Source organism: Podarcis erhardii (assembly GCF_964252035.2).
Source record: "Podarcis erhardii genome assembly, chromosome: 12".
Classification (NCBI taxonomy): Eukaryota; Metazoa; Chordata; class Lepidosauria; order Squamata; family Lacertidae; genus Podarcis; species Podarcis erhardii.
The window spans coordinates 22,805,467-22,829,071 of record NC_138513.1 but is presented as its reverse complement, the minus strand read 5'-3'; the positions used below and the strand labels follow the sequence as shown (position 1 = coordinate 22,829,071).

Below are 23,605 nucleotides of genomic sequence, written 5' to 3'. Positions count from 1 at the left end.
GGGTTCTTCAGCATCTAACACATTTCTATTTAGCATAATGGCTAATGAAATGTATCCACCAGTGACAGAGGTGGATAGAAATTTATTTTGTGGTGGATTTTGTTGTTTTACTATTAATTAGATTTAGATTTTATTTGTTTTAAAAGTATTTCCCCCCTTTGGTTTAAAAAGAAATCTAGATTTAATATAAACATGTTAAAGCATGTTAACAAAAATATTTAATGCCTTCAAAGTGAGACATGAACAATAACACATGTGCAATGGCAGTAAGTTGCTTTTCTTCCTAAGAGAGAGAGCTGGGGAGAGCAGAATATATCTGCCTTCTGAGGTACAGCATTATGACCCAAACAATCTAAGTGTGGTGTTCTTGTGGGCTTCCTAATAAACCTAGGGATTAGAAAGTCAACACAGGCACAATTTTTTAAAAAATGCTACCCTGGATCACACAAGAATAATTCTCCAGGTCCAACCAAGTGACCCTGTTTGACTACTTTATGCCCTCAAGCTACTGGAGCTTGCCAATATTTTCAAGGACAGGCAACCCCAAAATTGTGTGTCACTTCAAGAACCATCAGGGCTACCTCGACCCATTCTCAGAAGCCCCTTCTGTACCCACATGTACCGTAACAGAGATCCCCTCCATTTCTAAGTCCCTTAGAGTCGTTTTGCCTTTGCGATAGAGATCTTGGGGTAGCGGAATGATGTGCAACTTCAGAATTGTGAGAATGCACATAGTTGCACAAACTGCTGTGAACACTGCTGGATGCACCTGACCTTTCTCTACATCAGGGGTGGGAGAATGGTGTTGTTGCTCTCCAGTTCCCATCAGCCACAGTCGGCATGGCCAAGAGTCATAAATTATAGGAGTTGAGACTCTTACTTAGGGTTGTGGGTTTGAGCCCCAGGTTGGGCACAAGATCTCTGCATCTCTGTTCCCCATCCCTGCTCTGAAGATGGCTAGGTGAAATCATGGGGAGCCTACACAGTCCCAAGCATAAACCAAGCCTTTCAGTAAGGAAGGTATGAAGTTATCCTAGAAGACTGATCCATCAACAATGGCACAGATATGCCTTCTGCTGCGTTCCTGCTCAGCCTCAAAGCACCGCTGTGGATTTCCATCCTACTGAATTACCTCCGCAGTCCCCAGCCTGCTCATGAAAGTGACTCACTTTTTTTGCTGTGTTAATTACTAGCTTTTTCATGTCTCAACATATTAACACCCTCATGGGTGAGCAGGTAAACAAAACAGTCATTATGATTTACAGGGTTGCCTCTGATCTAAACGAACCCTGCAAGCATTTAATTAACAATCCTCAGGGATTCTGACCACCAGCATCCTTGGGTACACAGAGAGGTCTCCAGATTTTCCTGAACTACAATTCCCACTATCTCTAATTATTGGCCATGCTTGCTGGAGCTGATGGAAGCTGCAGGTCAGCAACATCTGGAGGGGCAAAGGTTTGCCCATACCTGTTTTTGGTAAAAGAGTTAGCAGTAAGCAAAGATATCGGAAGCTGGTGGCAGCAGTTTTTGCTGATTTTTTGTTTAAAACTCAAACATGAGTTTTACAAAGGAGTTTTTCATCACAATACAATTTTTAAACCCCATAAAGAACAACACCATACCATAACAATTTCAAGTGCAGAATATAACTAAAACCAGTGCAAGCTACAAAATAGGACCAGCATCACATGGTCCTATTAAAACCAGTGTACTCAAAAAACGCACAATTAAAACCGACAGTATAAATGTGGGTGTGTCTTTTAAGCCCATTCAAGGAGCAGGGATAATATGAGATCAAATTCCAAAACTCTGCAGGCAACTTGCTGATAATTCTCCTTTCAAAACAGCTTTCTCTGCACAGAAAGCCTATGGACTTCACAGATCCTAGGATGTCAGTATTGTCCAACAGACAGTGTGGACTCGGTGAACCTGCCATGGATACTATTTGACTGGTACAAAAACAACCACCACAACACTCCTGAAACCCATGAAAAGAAAAGAATTAACAGGTGTCATGTTTGCTGAAGCAAGAATAGCTGAGGCTTTCCCCCCCATCAACTACAATTAGCAATCCAACTGCTGGGAAACTGTGATTTACAGACAAGAACACTTGCTTGAAGTGGTGATACCATCTGGGTGGATTAGTGATGTCTGCCCAGGAGGACGGTGTTGGTATGGCCAGAAGACTTGTGGTTTTCTGAATTAAAAAAAAGCTAAAGTCCTCCAAAGCAAGAACCAACAGGTGATTAAGTTAACACGTTTTCCTGTCAATCCAGTCCTGTGCATTTAAAAAACAACAACCCCACAAAGGATGTCCAATCCTATAACATAAAAAGTGATAGATAAACCACTACCACACATACAAAAAAGTAGATGGGAAAAATAGATCACCCAATGATGAGCAAGGCAGAATTTTGAAATTAAAGGTATGAAACACTGAGGAAGGAAGGAAGGAAGGAAGGAAGGAAGGAAGGAAGGAAGGAAGGAAGGAAGTTGATTTTAAATCTGGACAGCCTCTAGGGTTTCTTTTTTAATTCAGCATGCCTCATCCTCTTTAACTAAAGGCCACACAACAAACATAGCCCAACTACCCAAACCACATTCCTAACTAGCATGAGGGAACAACAAAACAAAGGGTTCAGGTGGCTTCGCCAGGCTACTTCCTCAACCTGCCTCCAGCTGTCCTTTGAACATTAATGAGTTGCTACAACAAATGTGTGGTAAAGCCTAAGCAGCATTCTTGTGCAAATGGATGGTAACAAACATTATGCTCCCTATTCTAATCAGCCACCAGCACCATCACAAGTTAAGGACACAGTGGCCCAGCAATGCAGGGGGAACATATTTGTGTGTACATTCAAGGAGCTGGAGAGGAGTGGCCTTCTGCTGGTGGACTCTGGCCAATGGGGCACAGAACCTAGGAGTCAAACCGTTGGGCCATCTGGCTCAGTACTGTCTACACTGACTGGCAGAAGCTCTCCGGGATTTCAGGCAGGGATATCTCTCCCAGTTCTACCTGAAGATGCTGGAGATTGAATCTACAAAGCAGATACTCTATTACTATGCTATGGCCCTTCTTTTCAAAAAGATCAGACATGATGGGAGTTGTAGTTTTAGCAGCATCTGGAGGTCCTTCCCATTCCTTGAAGATTAAAGACAGTAAAAACTCTTGCTCAAGCTTTCTTGGAAAGTCCTCTTATTTTCTGTTAAGGTTCTCTCTTTTCTGGCTGAAGCCATTAATACAATTGTGATCTTTATACACTGCCCCAAATTACTACAGTCCAAAGAGGATTTAGCTCATTTTTGATCATGATATCATGATGACATTTTAATGTGTGGTCATCTCAGGCTCTATAGCATCTGTACGCCAAAAGACATAAAGAAAAAAACCAGGAAAACAATGTGAAAAATGGGGAGACCAACCTAGCTCCATCCATCAGCAAGAGAAGGACTAGCTGCAGGGAGTACGTATGCTTTGGCCCTCCCTACAGGAAAGAACACTAATAAGAACACTATAATTAGAAGCAGTGGCTGAGTTTAGTTTTTTCCTCCTCCCTCCCAATCCTTTTGCCTTTCACATCATGTATTTTAGCTACTAAACCTGAGGGCAAGGCCTTTTCTTATTCCCGATTGTTGCACAATGCTTTGGGAGCCTTTTTTTTAAAAAAAAGAGAGAGAGAAGCAGGTAAAAATATCTGAAACAAATGTACAGTCTACATATGAGACTTATACTAGATCAAAACTGGTGACAGCAAAAGCCAAGTTGTTGCAATCCAGCAAAATTCTGCATAATCTGGTAAATGTTTGTTGGTTTCAGGAAAGAGTGGAATTAGTATCAGAATGTCCTTTTTAAAGGAGTCGCAGATTACTTAGAAATTATACCCAGTCAGGGCAGTGGTTCATCTACCGCATTACTGCTCATTAAAATTCACAGCAGCTTCCCAAGATTTCAGACAGAGCTACCTTTTGCTGGAGAGTGAACATGAGACCTTGAATATGCATGGCACACCATGTACCCTTCCACTGAACTGTGTCCCTCTTTGCTCACTCAGGTATTCATTTCTGCACAGGCAGGCATGAAGATTCTCTCACACAACGGTAGAGCAGAAGAAACTGCATATTCTTCTAAGTGCCAACATGGGTGGTGAGTGCCAACAGGGCTGTAGCCAAAACAGACCCACTGAGAATCAAAAAGGACGTATCAACATGCTTGGAAGAATCCTTTTCACAGAAACAGAAACAAACAAACAAAAATGTTGAAGGCGGAGGGGAACTGATCGTGCTAAGTGACCACAGAATACAGAGTGCCTGTTGGGAGATGGAAAAACAGTGGAGTATTCTGGAAGGGGGCATGACTGGCTAGAAAACTGCACACACAGCCCCAAGATGGAAAGAAGATAAAGTCCCTACCAGAGAAGAATGGCAAATTAAATTGTTGGACTATGATGAAATGGCAAAACTGACTGGAAAGCTCAGGAACCAGGAAGATCAAAACTTTAATAAAGAATGGTAAAATGTTATCATTTATCTTGGAGACCACTGTAAGCAGTTGAAAACACTAGCAGGATTCCAATAACACTTGTCATGTAACAAGAGATAGGGTCATAAAGGAGTCATAAAAAAATAGGGATTATTGAAAAAAAGATGCAGTAGAAAAGGTTTAACAACAGAAACCATGCAGGGGAAGGTGGGAAGTCCAAAGATTCAGAGGAATATTTTAATTGTGGATGTGTTGTGGTATTATTATAACTTTAATTTTGTAAAACCAAATGAAAAATTACCGTATTTTTCACTCTATAAGATGTACCAGACCATAAGACGTACCTAGTTTTTGGAGGAGGAAAACAAGAGAAAAAAAATTCTGAATCTCAGAAGCCAGAACAGCAAGAGGGATCGCTGCGCAGTGAAAGCAGCAATCCCTCTTGCTGTTCTGGCTTCTGGGATAGCTGCACAGCATGCATTCGCTCCATAAGACGCACACACATTTCCCCTTACTTTTTAGGAGGGAAAAAGTGAGTTTTATAGAGCAAAAAATACGGTATTTGAGAAGTAAAACTGCACACGCACACACACACACCCTTGAATAAACTGCAATTGAATAAAGCAAAGGAGAAACCTCTGTTCCTCCCACGAAAAAAATCAAAAATAGAATCTGGGATCTATTTGTATTGACTGCACAGACTTGTATCGCACACAATAATCCATGGACCTTCTAAGCAACTCACATAAGAATAAAAATAAATATCAAAGATTCAGAAACTAGGAGCACTAAGCAGCCTCTGCATAATACAGAATCAAAAGATCAAGATCTAAAAACTGGAGCTCCAAAAGGTCTGAGCAAATAAAGCAATCTTCCCCTGATGCTTAAAAGACAGAGTGTCACCCAATTGGATGCCAAAACAAAGAAAATCCTATCCATCCCATAATCTCTCAGTGTGGGGGATGACTATACACTATACACTATACACTAATGATCTCAGTATTGTGAGGCAGGGAGAGATACATTTGAAAAGAAACATCCCCTCCTGTCCTATTCCTGCCCAATCTAGCTTCCTCCTTTGAATGAACAGCCACAGAAGGTTTATTCATTCATCAAGTGTATGGTGTGGTTTGTTGCAAGCTCTGAGGCAGAGCAGAGCACACACACACAAAAACTGAGAATACGCTGTCCTCGGTTTAAAGGACATCTTTTTTTAAAGAAAGCTCACTGCTCATCAACACAATGACACAAACAAAGCCCAAGAGAACCACAAAACAATGACAACAGCAAAACCCCATCTCTTAAATTGAAAGAGGTGTCTTTTGCTGAAATATTATAAGAAATAAAGGATGTACAGTTCAAAGAGGCTACCAGTGACTAAAAAATGCATCCTTTAAGTTAATAGGGAAACTTTTTTCTCTGGCTTACACAACCCACCAGAGATAGTAGGCAAGGGGGCAGAAGGGATAAGGGGCAACTACCCAAACATCTTCTAATACTTCCTGCTAGCCCAGAAGCGAGAAGAGAGACTTTGAATGGTTGCCCAGAAACCACACGATTCCCCCTGTTTGTTTCCTCTTTTCCACCCCAGTTTAGCTCTTGCTGAGCTCAGTTGGCACGAAACCTATCAGAAAGAATGCAACAGGCAGTAGCAGGGCCTTACTTCAAAATGGTGGGAAACACAACCAAGACTCACAAAGCACACCAGGGCCTGCTAGCAGCCTTCCACAGGCTAGATTCTGCCCACAGGCCACCACTGCAAACAATTAATGTGATAAGTTAACTTTGCAGTTTGAATAAGGAGCGATTCACAACTACAAGAGCACAAAAAATGACAGAAACTATGATAGCTCACAGTACCTACTATATATATACCATACCTTGCTTGGAATTCTGAAGTTCTCCAGGGGGCTCAGATCATGAATACTCTCCTGAGGACTTTTCAGACCCTTAAGGGAGGAAAAGACAGCTTATGTAATACAGTCCGCAACCTCCACAGAAATACTTCAGAAATGCTTTGGTTTGGACTCAGTCTGACCCTTATGTTTCCCTCCCCTTATGGTTTTGATTCATGGGCTACTTTTAAAATGAGGCTGCATTTTAAATTGCATTTTAATCTGTATTTTAAATTGGGTTTTTTCCCCCTATTAGGTTTTTACTGTAATTTTACTGGTGTTAGCCACCCTGAGCCCGGCTGTGGCCAGGAAGGGCGGGGTATAAATAAAAATATATTATTATTATTATTACCCACAAATAAGTTTGCAGGAGAATGTGTGTGTCAGCAATTTATTGCAGCCATTGCCAACCTGATGCCCTCTGAACATTTTGGACTACAACTCACATCAGCCCCTGCCAGCACAGCCATTCTAGCTGGGACTGGTGGTCAAACAACCAGTGGGCACTAGGCTTGTGAAGGTTGATTTACTGGCACTGTGCAGGAAAATAACTTGATTCCTGCACTACGGGGGTTGGGCTTGATGACCCTTGAGGTCCCTTTCTCATCTACAGTTCTATGATTCACCTGAGTTCAGAGCTGCGGCATTCCCTGCTTCCAGCAGCTCTGGATCAAACAAGCGTCTGATTTGTTTTCCCCTCTGCTTCCAATCTGGAGCTCCCCATTTTCATTCTATCAGTCCCACTAGTCCATTTTCGGTGCAGAAGAAGGTTGCCACAACCCATCCGTATTGCTCCTCCCCTGCGGCTGAAAGCCACCTTACCACCCATCCCTGGCTTCAGATCCCAGTTGTGAACAGTTGTACCTCAACCACTGCAATTTGTGATTCCTGCCCTGCATTGCAGTTGTCGGACTAGAGGGCTCTTGGAGTCCCTTCTAACTGTACAATTCCATGATTCTGCAACTTCCTGAAAGGAGTGACTATGTATGGTACCAGGTCATACCTTTAACAATATTGAACCTGAAAGTTATTTGAAAACACAGTGGGCTCTGTTGTCCTAATCAGGCAGCTAATGGTATAACAAGTGTAAAAAAGACAAAATGCTTTCTACATGGCACTGGCTGCCAATAAGTTACTGGGCGAGATTCAAAGTGATGGTACTGGTGCACAAGGCCCTATACAGTTTAAGTCCTGGATACCTAAAAAATTGTCCCACCCACTACATACCAATCACTGTGTTCTGCAGATACCATTCTGTTAGGGGGTCCATTCTGCACTATGTCCTTTAGTGTGGCAACACCTACCCTTCATAAATCCCATTATATTCTCTATTGCCTATTCTCAATATTATATTCTCTATATACATTATATCATCTATATTCTCATACTGAGCACCTGCTAAATATGCTTCTTTTTCAACAAACCTTCTAAATCATGGAACCTTCTTGATGCCAGCTGGTATCTGTATTGAATCTGAAAAGATCTTATGTGCTATAATTGCTTTAAACTGTAAATTTAATTGTTTTATATATTCCATGGTTTAACTGTTTTATATATGTTTTTATTATATTGCAAATTGTTTTGGGATGCCTGTGTAAAGCAAATCATTAACAAAATAGATATAGTAATGGCCGATCCCAAGGAACAAAGAAACAACATTTACTGAAATAAATTCTATTGTCTAACTCCATAGTATTTAAATTTAATATATATATTTAAAATATATATGAAAAGCAATATACTTTGAGAAGCAAAATGAGAGCAGCCTAATCCACTGAAGTACTGAGGACATACTATGTCATCCCTTTAATAGCAAAATCAGGAGTGGACACACAGAGATATTCCACATGTTTCTCTCATGCTTCTCCAAGCAAGCATAGCTCTATTCTTTTTCAACTGGGATCTTTCTGGGAACAAATCATTGGGCAGTTGAAATCCCTTCAGAGCATTACATTTTGCAAGTTGATCAATGTAGCCCAGTCCACACACACTCCAGAGAAGAGATTTCCTCTGATGTTTATTGTGCCTTTATACCTACCTCATATGAAACAAATTACCATAAAAACAATAGCATCTGTTTTACAAAGACTACTGTCATCTCTGTTTCCCCATTCTGTGCTACACTTCCCCAGAAAACCTACAACCTCATTGTATGAGTTCACCAGCTTGGTAGGTCCTAAAGGCAGCTTTACTTGCACAGATAACATATGGCTCCTTCTGTCATCAAGCACAGAAAAAGAAATTAACAAGTACATATGGCTCCCAAACACCAATACCATTACATCACCCATAGAATTTAATGGATGGGAGAAAACCTCAAACTGAGCAACCCACGGTCCACATGGATAACAGAAAATGTATCTGAAGACCAGGTCAGTCCCTAAGCCTAAGGATTTGGGAAGCATGCATTAAGGAAAAAATGTGGACAGCCCAGAAGGCGGTAGCTCTCCCTTTCTTTCAGGAAAGCCCATGCCTATCTCCTTCATTCACCGACTCCTTCCCACAATGCGTCCCATTCATTCAGAAATCCTTCTCACCAAAAAGAAAGCAATGGAGAGTACCTAGCTATTTTTTACTCAAAGCAGACATAGACCCACTTGAAACTGAAGGGCCTTAGTCATCATGCTCTTCAATCTACTCTGGATGTGACTAGCAATGGATACAACGCCAATGCATGGCAAGTTCCCATTCCTGTTCATCCTTACTGGAAAAGATCCCCTGCCCTCTCGGAAGCCCTAAGAAAACTCGACACTTGTATGCTTGTGAATTCCTGCCCTCCCCCACACTGAAATTTCCCTAGGAAAATTCATCACAACAATCCAACGAGGCTACCACCTTATGGGCAAGTCCAATTAAAAAGACAACAGGATTCCCTGCAGAGGAGAAAACACGCACAGAAATTGTGGCGCGTGTATTTTAAAGGTTTCCCGTGTCTTTCTTTATGCGACACATTCACATGGCCACCCTGCCGCTTATTCCTATCACCCGAATGCCGCCTGCGTCCAAAGCCTTCCTTTCAGTTGCTGGGATTCTGGCCTTGTCCTACAACCGCAAAGACCACCCTCCCACGACGCGGGGACCCTCCCACCACCCGCCCTTGGCACCGCCGGCTCCGCTCTTTGCCGCACCTTCCTCGCCGCCCGTGCAAAACCTCCGCTCCCCGACCCGCTTGCCCTCCCGGCGGTACCTGTCGGGTCATCAGAGACTTGATCTTCTGCATGGCAACGCAGCGCCGGCTGCTTCACAAGCTCCTGTCACCCATCGCGCTCTGCTCCCTCCGATACAGGGAAGCCATTTTGTACATCACGTGATACGCTCTTTCGCTTTCCTGTTGCATTATGGGATCGGTAGTCCAGGAAGGACACGCTCCTTCCCACACTCTGGACCTGAAAACATAAGATACACTACAACTCCCATCACGCCCAGCGGGACGTCTCTCCGCTCACCTCGAAGAGTAGACGTTCCAGGAGGGAGGAAGCTGCATAGAGATAGAAACAGTTAGAGGGGCAATTTGATACATGGAGACGGAACTTCCTGGTTTCTTCCTGGCTGTCTTTGTCCCCCGACGTTAAATGAATGGTGACCCTAGAAAACAATCGGGATTTTAGTAGATGCAGCTGGGCAGCAGGGCTTGTTTGTTTTCTCGTTTAAACGTATTAAAATGCCTTGCTTCTGGCAACACACTCCACTATCCTCCTATTTGGATGGGGGCCCTGAAATGTTTAATATTTATCATGTTTAATATTTCGGGTCAGAGATGGAGCTGAGCTTGGGTTGCCTTGGAGTAACAAATTCCCTGTACATAAAACCCAAACTTCAGACTGCAGCAAATCTGTTTAAATTACTCACTCTGATTCCTCCCAACCCTAATTCAGAATGCAGTTTCAAGTCAAAGTCTTGCTTTTCTTAGATAAAATCGCATAAAATTGCGTTAGAAAAATGGTGAACTCCTTTGCTGCTGCTGCGCTTTGGCTGACTCAATCACAGCTACCGTTAAATTCCAAATCACTCCATTTTTGGTGGGTTGACAGCTGTCACTTCCGCCTCGTGAGAGACCAAAGCAAACACGCAAACTTGTAATTCTGAGGTTGCGGCGGAGGGCGAGGGAGACGGGCACAGCGAAGCGCAAAGGTGCTGGGCTTGCCGTGCAAAGCAACGGCGCCTCCCGCCGGCCAAAAGGACATTTCTTCTTTTATTCCTGCTATAGTACTTTGTTCAGAGCAGATATCGCTTGACTTTAGGCTTGACGGTCCCAAAGGAGATCTTGCATGTTGAGTAGACTGTCCGGGTAGAAGTTGTAGGGCCTGGCAAGAATCCTTTGTGCAAGGATAACTATAAGAATATAGAAAGAGGCACATATATTTTAACATTAATCTTCCATTGTCCCCCTTTGGGCTAACAACCAATCTAAAACATTTATTATCTAATATTATAGCGAATATGATGTCCCAGAGCTGGCACAGAGATGAACCATAGTATGTGTTTAAAATGAATACTTTTTGCACACGCACACACACAGCCCCTTTGGCGCTAAGAACTGATTTCATGCAGGTTTATTATATAATATCGTGGGGAACAATTATGTCTGACCATTTCTGAACAGAATAAGCTAGCTAACTGGCAAAACACTTCCATTTCTAACACTTACGAGCATGCACAAGTCAAAACGTTATTCCTCCAGGTAGCTGTTTAGCTGTCAGCTGTAGGAAGGTGAATGTAACCTGCGTGCCGCTCTGGGCTCATTTATTTTTTATCAGTGTTGAGTGATTCATTCTGTATGCCCCATTTATCATGCTCTGTGTTTGCTGTGAATATAAACGGAGCGGGGAACTTAGGGTCACAGGCAATGAAGATGTCGAACACTAATCCAACAGGTGTTCCCACTCCCTCTGCCTTTTGTATACACATATTCAAATCACCTAAGGCAAGCCAGGGTAGGGGCTGATAAACTCGCTGCTGATTTCCCTAGCAAATAAGGCCCACGGCTGCTGGACCAAACTCTGGCTTCACATGCACACCAGAAAGAAAGGGCTGCTTGCATGAGACAGGATGCTTTCATGGAGCCCTTTAGCACCACATTTTGTGACTTGCAATGCAAAATCTGTGTTCTGCTTTTAGGTAAGATCTCAAATTTCTTCTTCTTCTTCTTCTAATATGTATTTAATCCAGGTGTAAGGTTTTGTTTCAGTTCCATACTTTTGAATGTTTTTAGCTTTAGTAACTTTACCATTATGAAACAACCAGGAACTGTCAGTTTTCAAACCATGTGGATTTTTTTTTAATCCTACAAACGTATATGATTTGTACAGAAAAACTGGAAATAGATAGAAGGGTAGGTAGGTAGGTAGGTAGGTAGGTACTAACTGCAGTGGGTAGTGTTGGGACAATCTTGGTGTTTTCACTCTGGAAGGCTGCAATCCTACACCCACTTACCTGGGAGTAAGCCCCACTGAATGCAGTGGATCTTACTTCTGAGTGTGCATATATAGGGCTGTTCTGTAATACGGAATCTTTCGTAGAGCCTTAGAAAAGCAGCAGGAAAATTTGAGGTATCAATTATTCTCACTGCCTTTTTTGAAAAATACGTCATGCAAATAAGGTTGTTTCCTTTTCAGTTTTCCATATGTAATGGCCCAGTATTATCAATAGATCCTTCTGTCTAAGACATTATGGTTTTTGTATAAAGAAAAGTATACTATCATTAAAAATGAATGGCTTTTCATAAAACGCCACACACAAAAATTAGTAAATGGGCATTCAGCAAGATGTATATGTTTCCCTAGGAGAAACATTTATTATCATTATTAATGAACTGTTAAAAAGTTGCAGTGCTTGTGAATGAAATAAATTTTATGGCTATTTTATGTACTTTTATACATTGTGATTAAATTGGCTTTTTACTTTCATTTCTCATGTGAGGTCTGATGTAGTCCATTAATATCTGCAAAATTGATCCCATTTGTGATGTTTTGGTTTCAAAAGATGACACATTTAGTACACTGTTGCTTACCAGGTATTTTCTTATACAGAGACTGTTACAGAGCGTTTGAATTCCTGGCTCTATTAATGAAGAGCTGATTTACTGCTGCTGTTAAATCGTGTCCTGTGGAAAATAGGAGCAAGACTGAACTTAGTGTGGCTTCTGAGCAGTTGCGTGTAGGATTGTACTGTAAAACACTACCATTCTAATGGTAAAGCATTCTGCTTTACTTGGCTTGGAACTATATGCTCATAAGACAGGGCTTTTTTCTGGGGGGAAGGCAGGGGTACGCATACCCCTAAACATTTTGTAAATCTTTGTACTTTTGTCCATTTACTGTATTTACTTTTCCCGATTTGAACTATAAAATGGTGATTTTCTTGAGTCAAAATGAGAGTACCCCTAAAACATTTTTTTAAAGGGAAAAAAAGCACCGCATATAGATCACTAGAGAATTAAGCTTTTAGGATCAGAATGTGACCTGTACTTATTTTTGAAAAAGGAAAGGAAATCTTCCCACGGAGATCTTAAGTTTATGCATTAAACTCAAAATATGATGTCACGGTTTTTATTTAAACAGAAAAGCCTGCAGGATGTTTCCAGTCAACAAGGGTGGTGTTGTGCTTACTAATACTTAAAGCCGGATATAGAAGCAAAATGCAGCCTACGCTCTAGTTGGAGGTCACTTTGGAGAAGCCTAGCCTGTTTATATCCAATACACATAAACTGCCTTGAAGAGATAACCTGAGTCAAGGAAGGGAGTGGTTTGCTTAGAAAGCTTATTGCCTGTTGTCTCCACTCCTGTTTTACACCAGCTATACAGAAGATGCACAGGACTACGTTCCTTGTGCAGAGGGAACGACTGTAAAATAACACCTTTGTCTGGAAGGAATAATACACTAAGGATGAAACGGTAGCCTTTCAAGAGTGAAACATGGTTGTGTTTAACAGATCTGCCAACTCTTGACTTTTGGGGGCTGGAGACAGATTTTAAGTTAACCTCCCTTCCATGATTTTGAAATCTGACCTCTCTGGCTTTGATCAGTTTCACCCTGGACTTCTCTAGATGATTTTTCAAATGTGCACTCAGGATGAATTTGTGCTATTGATGGTATGGGGTGGTCAAACACACTCCCTCATTCAAGTCTATTTGAGCCTTCAAAATGATCTGGACAGTCACGGTTCACACAGCATCTGCGGCAATCTGTTCATGGTCTGTAGCTTCTTGCTGAAATCCTGTAACGTTTCATACTACAAATGGTGTTTGGGATTTTTGGTCCCACTTTTGTCACTCTAAAGTGCTAGGGTGCCTTTGACAATGAGCTGAATTAATTTCACTATTTTATATTTCCTGTTCAGCATTCTGGTGTTCCTGTGGTTTGTGGAAACAAATGAAGGTTTAATAGAGCAACTGCAGCTGTATTAAACTTAGAGTTTTTTTAAAAAACGGTGGAGAGAGAAGCTGGTGCTATTGCACCCCAGAAATGTGCAGACTCAGGCCACCTTCACACCATACGTTTCAAGTACTCTTATACAACTTTGACAGCCGTAGCTTCTCCCAAAGAATTCTGGGAGATCTTGTGCTGGGATGGTTAAAATTCTTAGAGTGTTTTAACAGTCCCAGGGAACTCTGGGAATTGTAGTTTTGAAAGTGGGCTAGGGATTTTTGAACAATGGCAGGCAATCAGTCTTTCTTAGCTAGCAATTTTCAGCAGCTTTGCTCAGAAGCAATTCCTCTTGAGTTCAGTGTTATTTGCTAGTGAGTGTGTTTAGCTCAGGATTACAGCCTTGTGTCCGTTATAAGAACTGAGCTGGAACCTCTGAAATCAATTACCAGAGAAAAGTCCACAGAAATACACAGAAGTAAGACAGCTCAACTCTTTCTTAGGTTCATGTAGTGCTGCAAATGGGCTTAGTTATCGGCGGTATCTAGTTAAAACACGATCGTGCCAGGCACTAATTAAATATTTGTACTTGTATTTTTCTTATTATTTTGAGACAGTTTACCTTCCTTCCCAGCGCAGCTCACAAGGTTGCCTCTGAGGTGATACTTGGACCAAATTTTAAATCCCAACACTGTTCCCATAGCAAATAAACAGACCAAACAAGGAGGATTTGTTGTATATCAGCAACTTCCTTAATTCCTGCTTCCTTCTGGCTTTGCAGAAGTTCTCCCATAGTGATTATACTTGAATAAATCATCAGGTCATATTCATACAGAACAAATTTACATCCCCTGGAGGCAACTCCACCCTTTTTGACAGCAAAAACAAAAGGGTTCCTTTTCAGCTGTTTTTTTTGTTGTTGTTGTTGTTGTTTTGTTTTGTTTTTTTTTTTGCTTGGACGTTTTCCATGTCTGTAAACAGGGCAGGTTTCACAAGCAAGAGAAGCTACATAGAAACGTATGTTATGGTTGTATATATTATTGGCCCATATTCTGCAGTCCTGTATCGCCTTCCCAAGAGGCAGGCATACACAGGGTACTTTCATACATGGACTTGACAGAAGCACCCAGCCATTGTCCTGCTTTCACCTGGCTTGGAATAGCAACTAAGCTTCCATTTAAATGGGCAGGTCCCCTTTCCCCAGCTCCCGTATGACACACAGGGGCATTATTCATCAGGATCACTGTTGGTCGGGATAGGATTAAATAGTACTCCCCACCCCCGCCCCCTGGCCACATTTCCCTACCTTCTGCAATTGAAGGGGGCGGGGAGAGAAAATAAAGGGATATAGAGACAATGCTACTCAGAAAGGGAAGAGTGTGATGTGTGACAGACCATATGGAAGGAAATGACTTTATGCAGGAAGAGCCATGCCATAGACCATATATACCTGGAGAAATTACAGAAAAAATAAATTAAAAAATTTCCATAATACAGTAAAATTACAACAACAACAACAACAAAATGCAAATCAGATAAGTAGAATACAGAGTTTGCGCTTAAAAGTAATTATTAGCCCTTACTGCCCATTAAGGATTTTTTTTTTTTTTTAGGAATCTTTTTTGAATCAGGATGGGTGGGAACAGAAACCAAAAGGCAAAAACATCATGTTGATGCACTGTAAAAAAAAAGTGAATGAGCAAAGCATGGTTATTCCAGAGTAAATTTCCAGTGTGGAAGTAGCGACACACAGATGCCTGTAAATCTTAATGTGAACTGCTGATCTTGTTCCAAGGGATCGTGGTAGCAGCCTACCCATGAACCAGGCTGAAGTATGAGCAAGCAGTGAATAAATCTTAAGTGTCAGGATGATCACATAAATGATTGCTACAGGCCATGGTTCCTTCTCATTGTATTTCCATGTATTCTGGCTATAGCAGGCTTATTAAGTAGTAAATGATAAAATAAATTGCTGTGTTTAAAAAGGAGTGAAGAGTTGAAGTGAGAAGTACTGACATCAAGAAGATTCCAAAGCTATTTAAAATTTGACATACTAATTTTACTCCCAGAAAGTTTTTGAGATGGGCTGTCTCTTACCGCAGTGGTGCATAAAGCAAAGTGGGTTCTCCTTCATGGAGAGCACGTGTTGTGGTGGGAACAACCATGACATCCCTTGTTGCTGGATGGCCACAAATTTGATTGGGCACCTCCAATGTTGCTGGGGGAAATTGATTGTTGCAATTTTATTTGATTGACGGGGGTGCTATATAGGTCCCTGTGCGCAGTGTTGAGCTTCCTCTTTTCGCTGCACACATCGGATTACCCGCCCACCCTCCCTTTATTTAGGGTTTGTTTGCACTGATTTTGCTATGCCTGTCATGGGGTCGTCTGCTTTGGAGCAGGGACCTTGTAGGAATTTTACCATTTGGCTGATTGCCTGGTGCCATTTGGGTTTTGCCTACTGCGTAGCAAATCGTCACAACTTGTAAGGTTGTGGTTAAAAAGGTAAAGGGACCCCTGACCATTAGGTCCAGTTGTGGCCGACTCTGGGGTTGCAGCGCTCATCTCGTTTTATTGGCCAAGGGAGCCGGCATACAGCTTTCGAGTCATGTGGCCAGCAGGCTCTGGTTCTGGCCAGCAGGCTCTGGTTCTGGGGAACCAGAGCAGTGCACAGAAACGCCGTTTACCTTCCCGCTGGAGCGGTACCTATTTATCTAATTGCACTTTGACGTGCTTTCGAACTGCTAGGTTGGCAGGAGCTGGGACCGAGCAACGGGAGCTCACTCCGTCACGGGGATTCGAACCGCCGACCTTCTGATCGGCAAGTCCTAGGCTCTGTGGTTTAACCCACAGCACCATCCACGTATCTAAAGGTTGTGATTAGCATTGGTTAATTTTTGTTTGGTGGAGGGGATGTGGTTGGCTGTGCCTGCCCTTCCAGTGCTGGTGCTGCAAGGGTATTCCGTTAAAGGAATCCAGGGGCTCGCCATGCTTTTGTCTGTATCCCTGGCAAAGGGCTAGGGCCACGCAAGAGCCCCTGGGAACATTTGGGAATAGGGGAGAGCTTGGCACCCAGCTTTATTCTCTCCCCAAAATTGCTTACCCTTACCGACTTCTGCACGGGTGTGGTTGTCAGTACTGTTCCTACCTCCAAGTGGGAACACATAGTCGCTAGCTAACCAATGCCTAGGCAACTGCTCACATACTGTTATTCAATAAAGTTGTGGCCAAAATTATGCCAAAAACCAAAACAAAAATGATGTGTGAACGTGTTTTTATTCAGGGGTGGGGGTCCTTGACACACAACCATTGTTTGTGGCCTATTTGCATTGCAAATTATAATCTTTTCTCATTTTCAAAATTTATTTTCCCCTGCAGGTATTTGTTCTGCCTTGAAGTTGACAGTCCCATCACATACCATCCGTGGTATTAAAGGGCAGTCCCTCACTCTCCCAGTTGATTACAATTTCAACATTACAGTTTCCAATATCCAGATAATATGGCTGTTTGAGAAGCCACCAACAACCCCCATATTTCTGATTGGCTGCTTGGTAAATCACTCAGTAGTTCCAGACTTGGAATATAGGCACAAAATTGCACTTAAGCCTCCAAATGCATCCTTGCAGATAAGATCTCTGAACTTCAGCGATGAAGGCAATTATATCATCAAAATCAATATCGATGGAAACCGAACGATACCTGCAAGTGCAAAGGTTCAAGTTACCGTGGATGGTAAGTAATATAAAATGTTGGAATCTAAAGGTTCAACCAGAATGGCTACATAGAGGTTCTGTGGCCATCTCCTATGAGGGTTTTAAAATGTATTAATAGCAGCCATTGAGGTTACAATTGGCAGCACACTGTACTCTGGGGAAGGGGGCTATTTAACTCTTTTCTGTGGGCCCTTCTAGTACCAGCATAGCAAGCCCCGCCAGCGCCTGGGGTACCAGTGGCGGGGAGGGAGGTACGCATGCGGGCAGCGACAGAACATGCCCCACCAACAACCAAGATTGTGCAAGATATCCTTATCTTCTACAGCATGTTTTGTTGAGCCCAGATTCCCCAAATACAACTGCAACTATGGTAAGACTGCTATTTAGTCTTAATTCCAGCAGAGGTGTTTTGAATCACACCAGGATTCAATAAATTGCGTCCTGGCTAAGGGCTCATCCACACTTAACCTTTCCATACTTTCTAGATACAGGACTACTCTGTGTCTAAGCACTTCCTCCCTCACTGCCATTTCCCCCCAGAAATGCCACTCTTTGACTCTGACTCGGAACAAATGGCAATTCAGGTTTTCCGTGGATTGGTGTTTGCTCTGATTCAGCAGTAGAGAGCGGGTTTTCGAAGGGAAAGCACCCAGGATGACAACAACAAAGCGCTCAGACACAGAGCTTTAAAGCACATACCTGGATGAGGCCTTGTTCTGTTACAGGTAAGCAGAATAAGATGGCCAAAAGCTTTATCTTGCTGAACAGACTGTGACAAGTTGGACTGCAAATATGAAAGTGCTGTTTTAAATGTTACCCACAAGGGGAAGAATTCCTGAAAGGAGAAATGGGGAACTCTGTACATCAGTAGAAAAGGTTCTAATCCTCTGCAATTAATGTTGTATTTTGGGGAGGGTGGGCAATAATTCACAGGACTGCATTCAGCAATATTAAACACACACACACACACGTGTATGAAATCATACCATTCATTCTACTACCTCAGACACTTAACTAGCTCATTCCCACTATTTTACTTTATGTGGCAGACTTTGGGCTTATCCACCCTTACCTTTTGCGCCGCTCTTTCCAGGCAAAAGGCCATGTTTTAACGCTTTGTGTCTGAGTGTGCAGCTGTTGTTGTTGTTGTTCTTTTGCTCCTCCTTCGGAAATCCTGCTCTTTAAAGCTGAATTGGAGCAAACGTCAATTTGAGTTTTCCACAGATTGATGTTTGTTCTGGTTGAACTTCAAAGAGCAGGTTTTCACGAACAAAAAGGGCTCAGACATGGGTACCTTGAATTGTAGGGAAATTACACTTTGCAAAAAAAAAAGTATATTAGACAAAATCACACACAAAGAAACATAGATTAGGAGAAATTTGCAAAATGCTGGTGAATTTTCATGTGGACTTTGAAGCACTATTCACTGATGTGGAATACTGAACGTGGATTGAAAAAAATGAGAGAAACCAAAAAAGATAGTTTCGCCCACTCCTTGCTGTTGTGCATGGTGGCCACATTTACTGGTGCAAATGGCAGAAATTCTTTGCTATCGGGAGAAGTGTGTTCAGACAGAATGAAATGGCTCTGCCCAGCTACTAATGGATATGGGCAAAGCTCTCCCATACAAGGAGGGGGACTCTGATAGGGCTAAAGCCCGCACACGCACACATAGAGGAGCTCTACTTGCATACATTTATACCCAGGGAGAGCACTTTCCCACATTGTGTGAATGCATGGATCGCTGGGAAGCATTTCTGCCACCTGCTGCAGTGGGAGGTGGGGCTGCACAAATTTCTACAATGTATGCAGGGAGCACACCTGTGGTGCTTGTTAGTAGCAGGCTTGGGATTAGCCCACCTGGCTCCAGGACTCCCCTCATGTGGTATTCCCCTACACAGTAGCGGAGCAACATGCTGCAGCCCCCGGAGGAGAGAACAGGCGGGGGCGTGGATGGTGCACGTCCCAGGGGCATGGCACGCGTCCCGAGGTTGCGTGGCGTGTGGCGCATGTCCCGGGATGCTGTGGCGCACGGCGCACTTTTGGGGGGGAGCTGCAATGGCACCCTTTCCCCAAATGGTACCCGGTGCAGTGCGCTCCCCCCGCCCCCCCCACCCGCACACCAGTGCCCCCACATGGGTGGAGGGAAGTCAAGCAGTTTCCCCTCGGTTCCTAAATTACTCAGCAAATAAATTGTAAACCCATTGGCCATGTTGCCAGGGGAATCGGGGGGGGGGGTCTAGCAACATCTACCCGCTCCTTGTTTAAAATACATTGATCCTAACTTCAAAGATTTTTTATATTGCAGTTCCTGTCACAAAGCCAGTCATATACATTGAACCCTTTGCTGGAGTCGTGGAGAACAGTGGGAACATTACTTTGAGCTGCACTGTGGAGGAAGGCACACGGGTCGCTTACCAGTGGTTGAAAAATGGAAATCCCATTGAAGCTGGCACTATCTATTCCTTGTCAGCAAACAACAGCACGCTTCGGATTGTCCCTGTCGTCAAAGAAGCCATTGGGAATTACAGCTGTTTAGCAGAAAACCCAGTCAGCGCAATGGAGAGTGACGTGATCGTGCCAACTATATATTGTGAGTAGCATATAATGTAGACCATATGTTGCGTATAGTAGCTGAATTGAAAGAATGAGGTGGGGGGGGATTAAGAGTGATAGTGGACAAATGGTAGCTCTTTGCCATTAGATTATCTGTTTATAATAATTTAATAATCATAATAATTTTTTATTTATACCCATTGTTATTTATTTATTTATTTATTTATTTATACCCATTTATAGCCCATCTGGTTGGGCTTCCCCAGCCACTCTGGGCAGCTTCCAACAAAATATTATAATACCATAATACATCAAACATTAAAAGCTTCCCTAAACAGGGCTGCCTTCAGATGTCTTCTAAAAATCTGGTAGTTGTTGTTCTCTTTGACATCTTGTGGTAGGGCGTTCCACAGGGAGGGCACCACTACTGAGAAGGCCCTCTGCCTAGTTCCTTGTAACTTGGCTTCTCGCAGTGAGGGAACCGCCAGAAGGCCCTCGGCGCTGGACCTCAGTGTCCGGGTAGAAGGATGGGAGTGGAGACGCTCCTTCAGATATACTGGACCGAGGCCATTTAGGGCTTTAAAGGGCAGCACCAACACTTTGAATTGTGCTCGGAAACGTACTGGGAGCCAATGTAGGTTTTTCAAGACTGGTGTTATGTGGTCTCGGCGGCCGCTCCCAGTCACCAGTCTAGCGGGCACATTTATATCCCACATATAGTATTCTCCAAGCAGCTGGAGGTCATATTCATGACACCCACCCTCCCCTTTTAACCTCACATCAGCCCTGTGAGGTAGGCTAGACTAAGAGAGACTGGCTATCCCCAGCCCCAGCCCCCCATAACCTTTGTGACTGAGTGACGGTTTGAACCATGGTTGTCTGCAGCCCTGGGCTGCATTCACATAGAAGTTTATTCTGTTTCCTCCACTAACCCAGAAAATTATAGGAGTAAAGTGTCAACATTTGGGGCAGTATAGCAACATACAGTTCTTTCCAACCATGTTCATGAGTGAATCACTGAGGAACAGAATCACACATGTGCAGAAAGAGTAGGGGAGCAGCAATGTTGTCCAACAACGTTCACTGTTGTGTCACACTGTACCCACAGGTGTGAATGAAATTTAACACGACATGCTTGTATAGCAGTCAAAAAAATACATTTCCATAGCACTACAGGTACTGTAGTGTGAAAGGAATGTTAGAAAACAGGACAGAAGCACTAGCATGTATAATCGGGGAAACTAATTCAATATTCCGCCTAGGACTTGCCGATCGCGCCTAGGACTTGCTGATCGCACGGTCGGCGGTTCGAATCCTCGCGGCGGGGTGAGCTCCCGTCGTTCGGTCCCAGCTCCTGCCCACCTAGCAGTTCGAAAGCACCCTTAAGTGCAAGTAGATAAATAGGTACCGCTTTATAGCAGGAAGGTAAACGGTGTTTCCGTGTGCTGCTCTGGTGCCGGTTCGCCAGAGCAGCTTCGTCACACTGGCCACGTGACCTGGAAGTGTCTGCGGACAGCGCTGGCTCCCGGCCTCTAGAGTGAGATGAGCGCACAACCCTAGAGTCTGTCAAGACTGGCCCGTACGGGCAGGGGTACCTTTACCTTTACCTTAATACAATATTCCTCCCATCTGAATGCAAACCCTAGTCTGCCTTTTGGACCATAGTAAACTTCCATCGAGCTCTTATGATGGCACCTTCTCATTATGACAGAAGGCCTGTTCCAGGTAAGGTTAAAGAGAATTGAAGTACAGAATGGTTAGAAAACCAATGTTTCACCTGTCTCTTTGTCCATGCAGATAATGATAATAATAATAATAATAATAATAATAATAATAATAATAATCCATCTGACTGGGTTGCTCCAGCCATACTGGGCAGCTCCCAACAAAATGTCACCCATCTGAATGGATACAACTAGAAACTAGATCAAAATTATGGCTGTTCCATGCTAGGTTAGTTATATGTGTTAATTATATGCAGTATTTTGGAAACTGGAATGATTTGACCGACAAGATAAAGGATAACTTTGTTTAACCAAGCTGTAAGCAAACCGGTTTACTTGATCCACTCTTGAAAGAAGCTTTGTTGACTCGGAAGGTGTTGGAAGCATGTCAAAAACTGGTGACATTAAGTAAATATGGGGTTTAGAGATGAAATGATGGAAGTTGAGAAAACATGGTGGGTACACTTCCAAGAGAAGAATTACCTTATGAGCCAAAATATGGAAATGCCATTTACAGGAACCAAAACTAAGGTGTATAAAGCCCAAAACCAAACACTAGCAACAAAATGGGCAGGGACAGAAGTGAGAACTATGTGAACAATTACTGCTCATTTGAGGAGATCTAAACCACTTTAATACAAAAGTAAATAAACAATAATCTGTACCAAAGACCAAATACAGTTCAACCATACTTGTCTCCTTTGGTGGTTCAATAAAGCATCCCAAAAATTTGTCACAATGAATTTTGTCTCTTAGCTAATATGCCTGAACGGTGTGATGAAACTACATATAAAATTAAAATACACACTAATACCTGATAGATAAACATTCTAAGCAGAAGTATAACCATAAATATAATAAACTCACTCACTGCCCATAAAAATCAAGTTGCTGTGAAGAATTAACAGTCATGTTGATGTAAAATGGTTGCCATTACAGATAGTGGGATTGCCTAATCTGCAAATACGATTAGAAATGAATTTAAATATAACAATTTTGGAAATAATAACTGAAAAATTACTCAATGCATCTGTGCTCTCACCACAGGTAGTTCGAGAAATCTTCCAAAATTCTTCTTGTAAACATTGAGTATAGGCTACATAGGGTAAGGAGCTAGCAGCTGATGTTTGCCTTAGGACACCATTCATTAGTTTGACAGATATGAAGAACTGTTTTGGTGAAGGTACCATCACCACAGACGACCTATAACAGCAGGCTATAACCATGGATCATTTAAAACACAAATAAACAGACCCTTTTGTTCATATTCAGCAACAAGGCAAACAGGCCTTCAGAAAGCCATTTTGTAGGTAGACCTAAACAAATCTGAATGTTTAAATGGATCCAGATCAAGTACTTCTAGTCATAAAACTTTGGAAGATATTAATAGTGTTCTTCTTGGGACCACCCTCGGATATTACTGGATATTATGAAATAAGTATGTGAAATCCTGGCAGCACCTCCTCACTCATCCTTCCTGCCCCTAAGGTTACCTGGCCATCGCCATGGGCTTCCTAATACCACAGGTCAACTAATAATAGGAATAATAATAAATGTTATTATTTATACCTCACCCATCTGGCTGGGTTTCCCCAGCCACTCTGGGCAGCTTACAGCATATCTGAAAACATACTAAACACATCAAGCATTTAAAACTACCTAATACAGGGCTGCTTTCAGATGTCTTCCAAAAGTTGTATAATACTTTGTTTCCTTGACATTTGATGGAAGGGCATTCCACAGGGCGGGCGCCACTACCGAGAAGGCCCTTTGCCTGGTTCTCTGTAACTCGCTTCTTGCAGTGAGGGAACCAGCAGAAGACCCTCAGAGGAGGACCTCAGTGTCTGGGCTGAGTAATGGGGTGGAGAC

At 42.7% G+C, this 23,605-nt stretch overlaps 2 protein-coding genes and 1 long non-coding RNA gene across 3 annotated transcripts in view; 1 reads left to right on the top strand and 2 right to left on the bottom strand.

Annotated features, from left to right (window-relative positions):
• VPS50 (VPS50 subunit of EARP/GARPII complex) overlaps nt 1–9,719 on the bottom strand; it is a 77,671-nt gene extending 67,952 nt beyond the window's left edge. Inside the window, exons 1-2 of the mRNA XM_081881954.1 lie at nt 9,566–9,719; nt 6,364–6,432 (exon numbers count right to left, since the gene is read on the bottom strand). Of these exons, the coding sequence (XP_081738080.1) occupies nt 6,364–6,432; nt 9,566–9,598 (102 nt within the window). The 5' untranslated portion in view covers nt 9,599–9,719. The remainder of the gene's footprint in view (nt 1–6,363; nt 6,433–9,565) is intronic.
• A 1,277-nt stretch (nt 9,720–10,996) lies between these two features.
• The window catches only part of HEPACAM2 (HEPACAM family member 2), a 33,426-nt gene continuing 20,817 nt past the window's right edge, over nt 10,997–23,605 (top strand). The window contains 4 exon segments of the mRNA XM_081882271.1: nt 10,997–11,449; nt 11,452–11,496; nt 17,122–17,475; nt 19,765–20,049. Of these exon segments, the coding sequence (XP_081738397.1) occupies nt 11,428–11,449; nt 11,452–11,496; nt 17,122–17,475; nt 19,765–20,049 (706 nt within the window). The 5' untranslated portion in view covers nt 10,997–11,427.
• LOC309325832 lies at nt 17,333–19,960 on the bottom strand. Its single transcript, XR_014150054.1, has 3 exons — nt 19,875–19,960; nt 18,156–18,291; nt 17,333–17,442 (listed from the first exon to the last, which is right to left on the bottom strand). It is a non-coding gene; the product is annotated as an uncharacterized lncRNA (long non-coding RNA).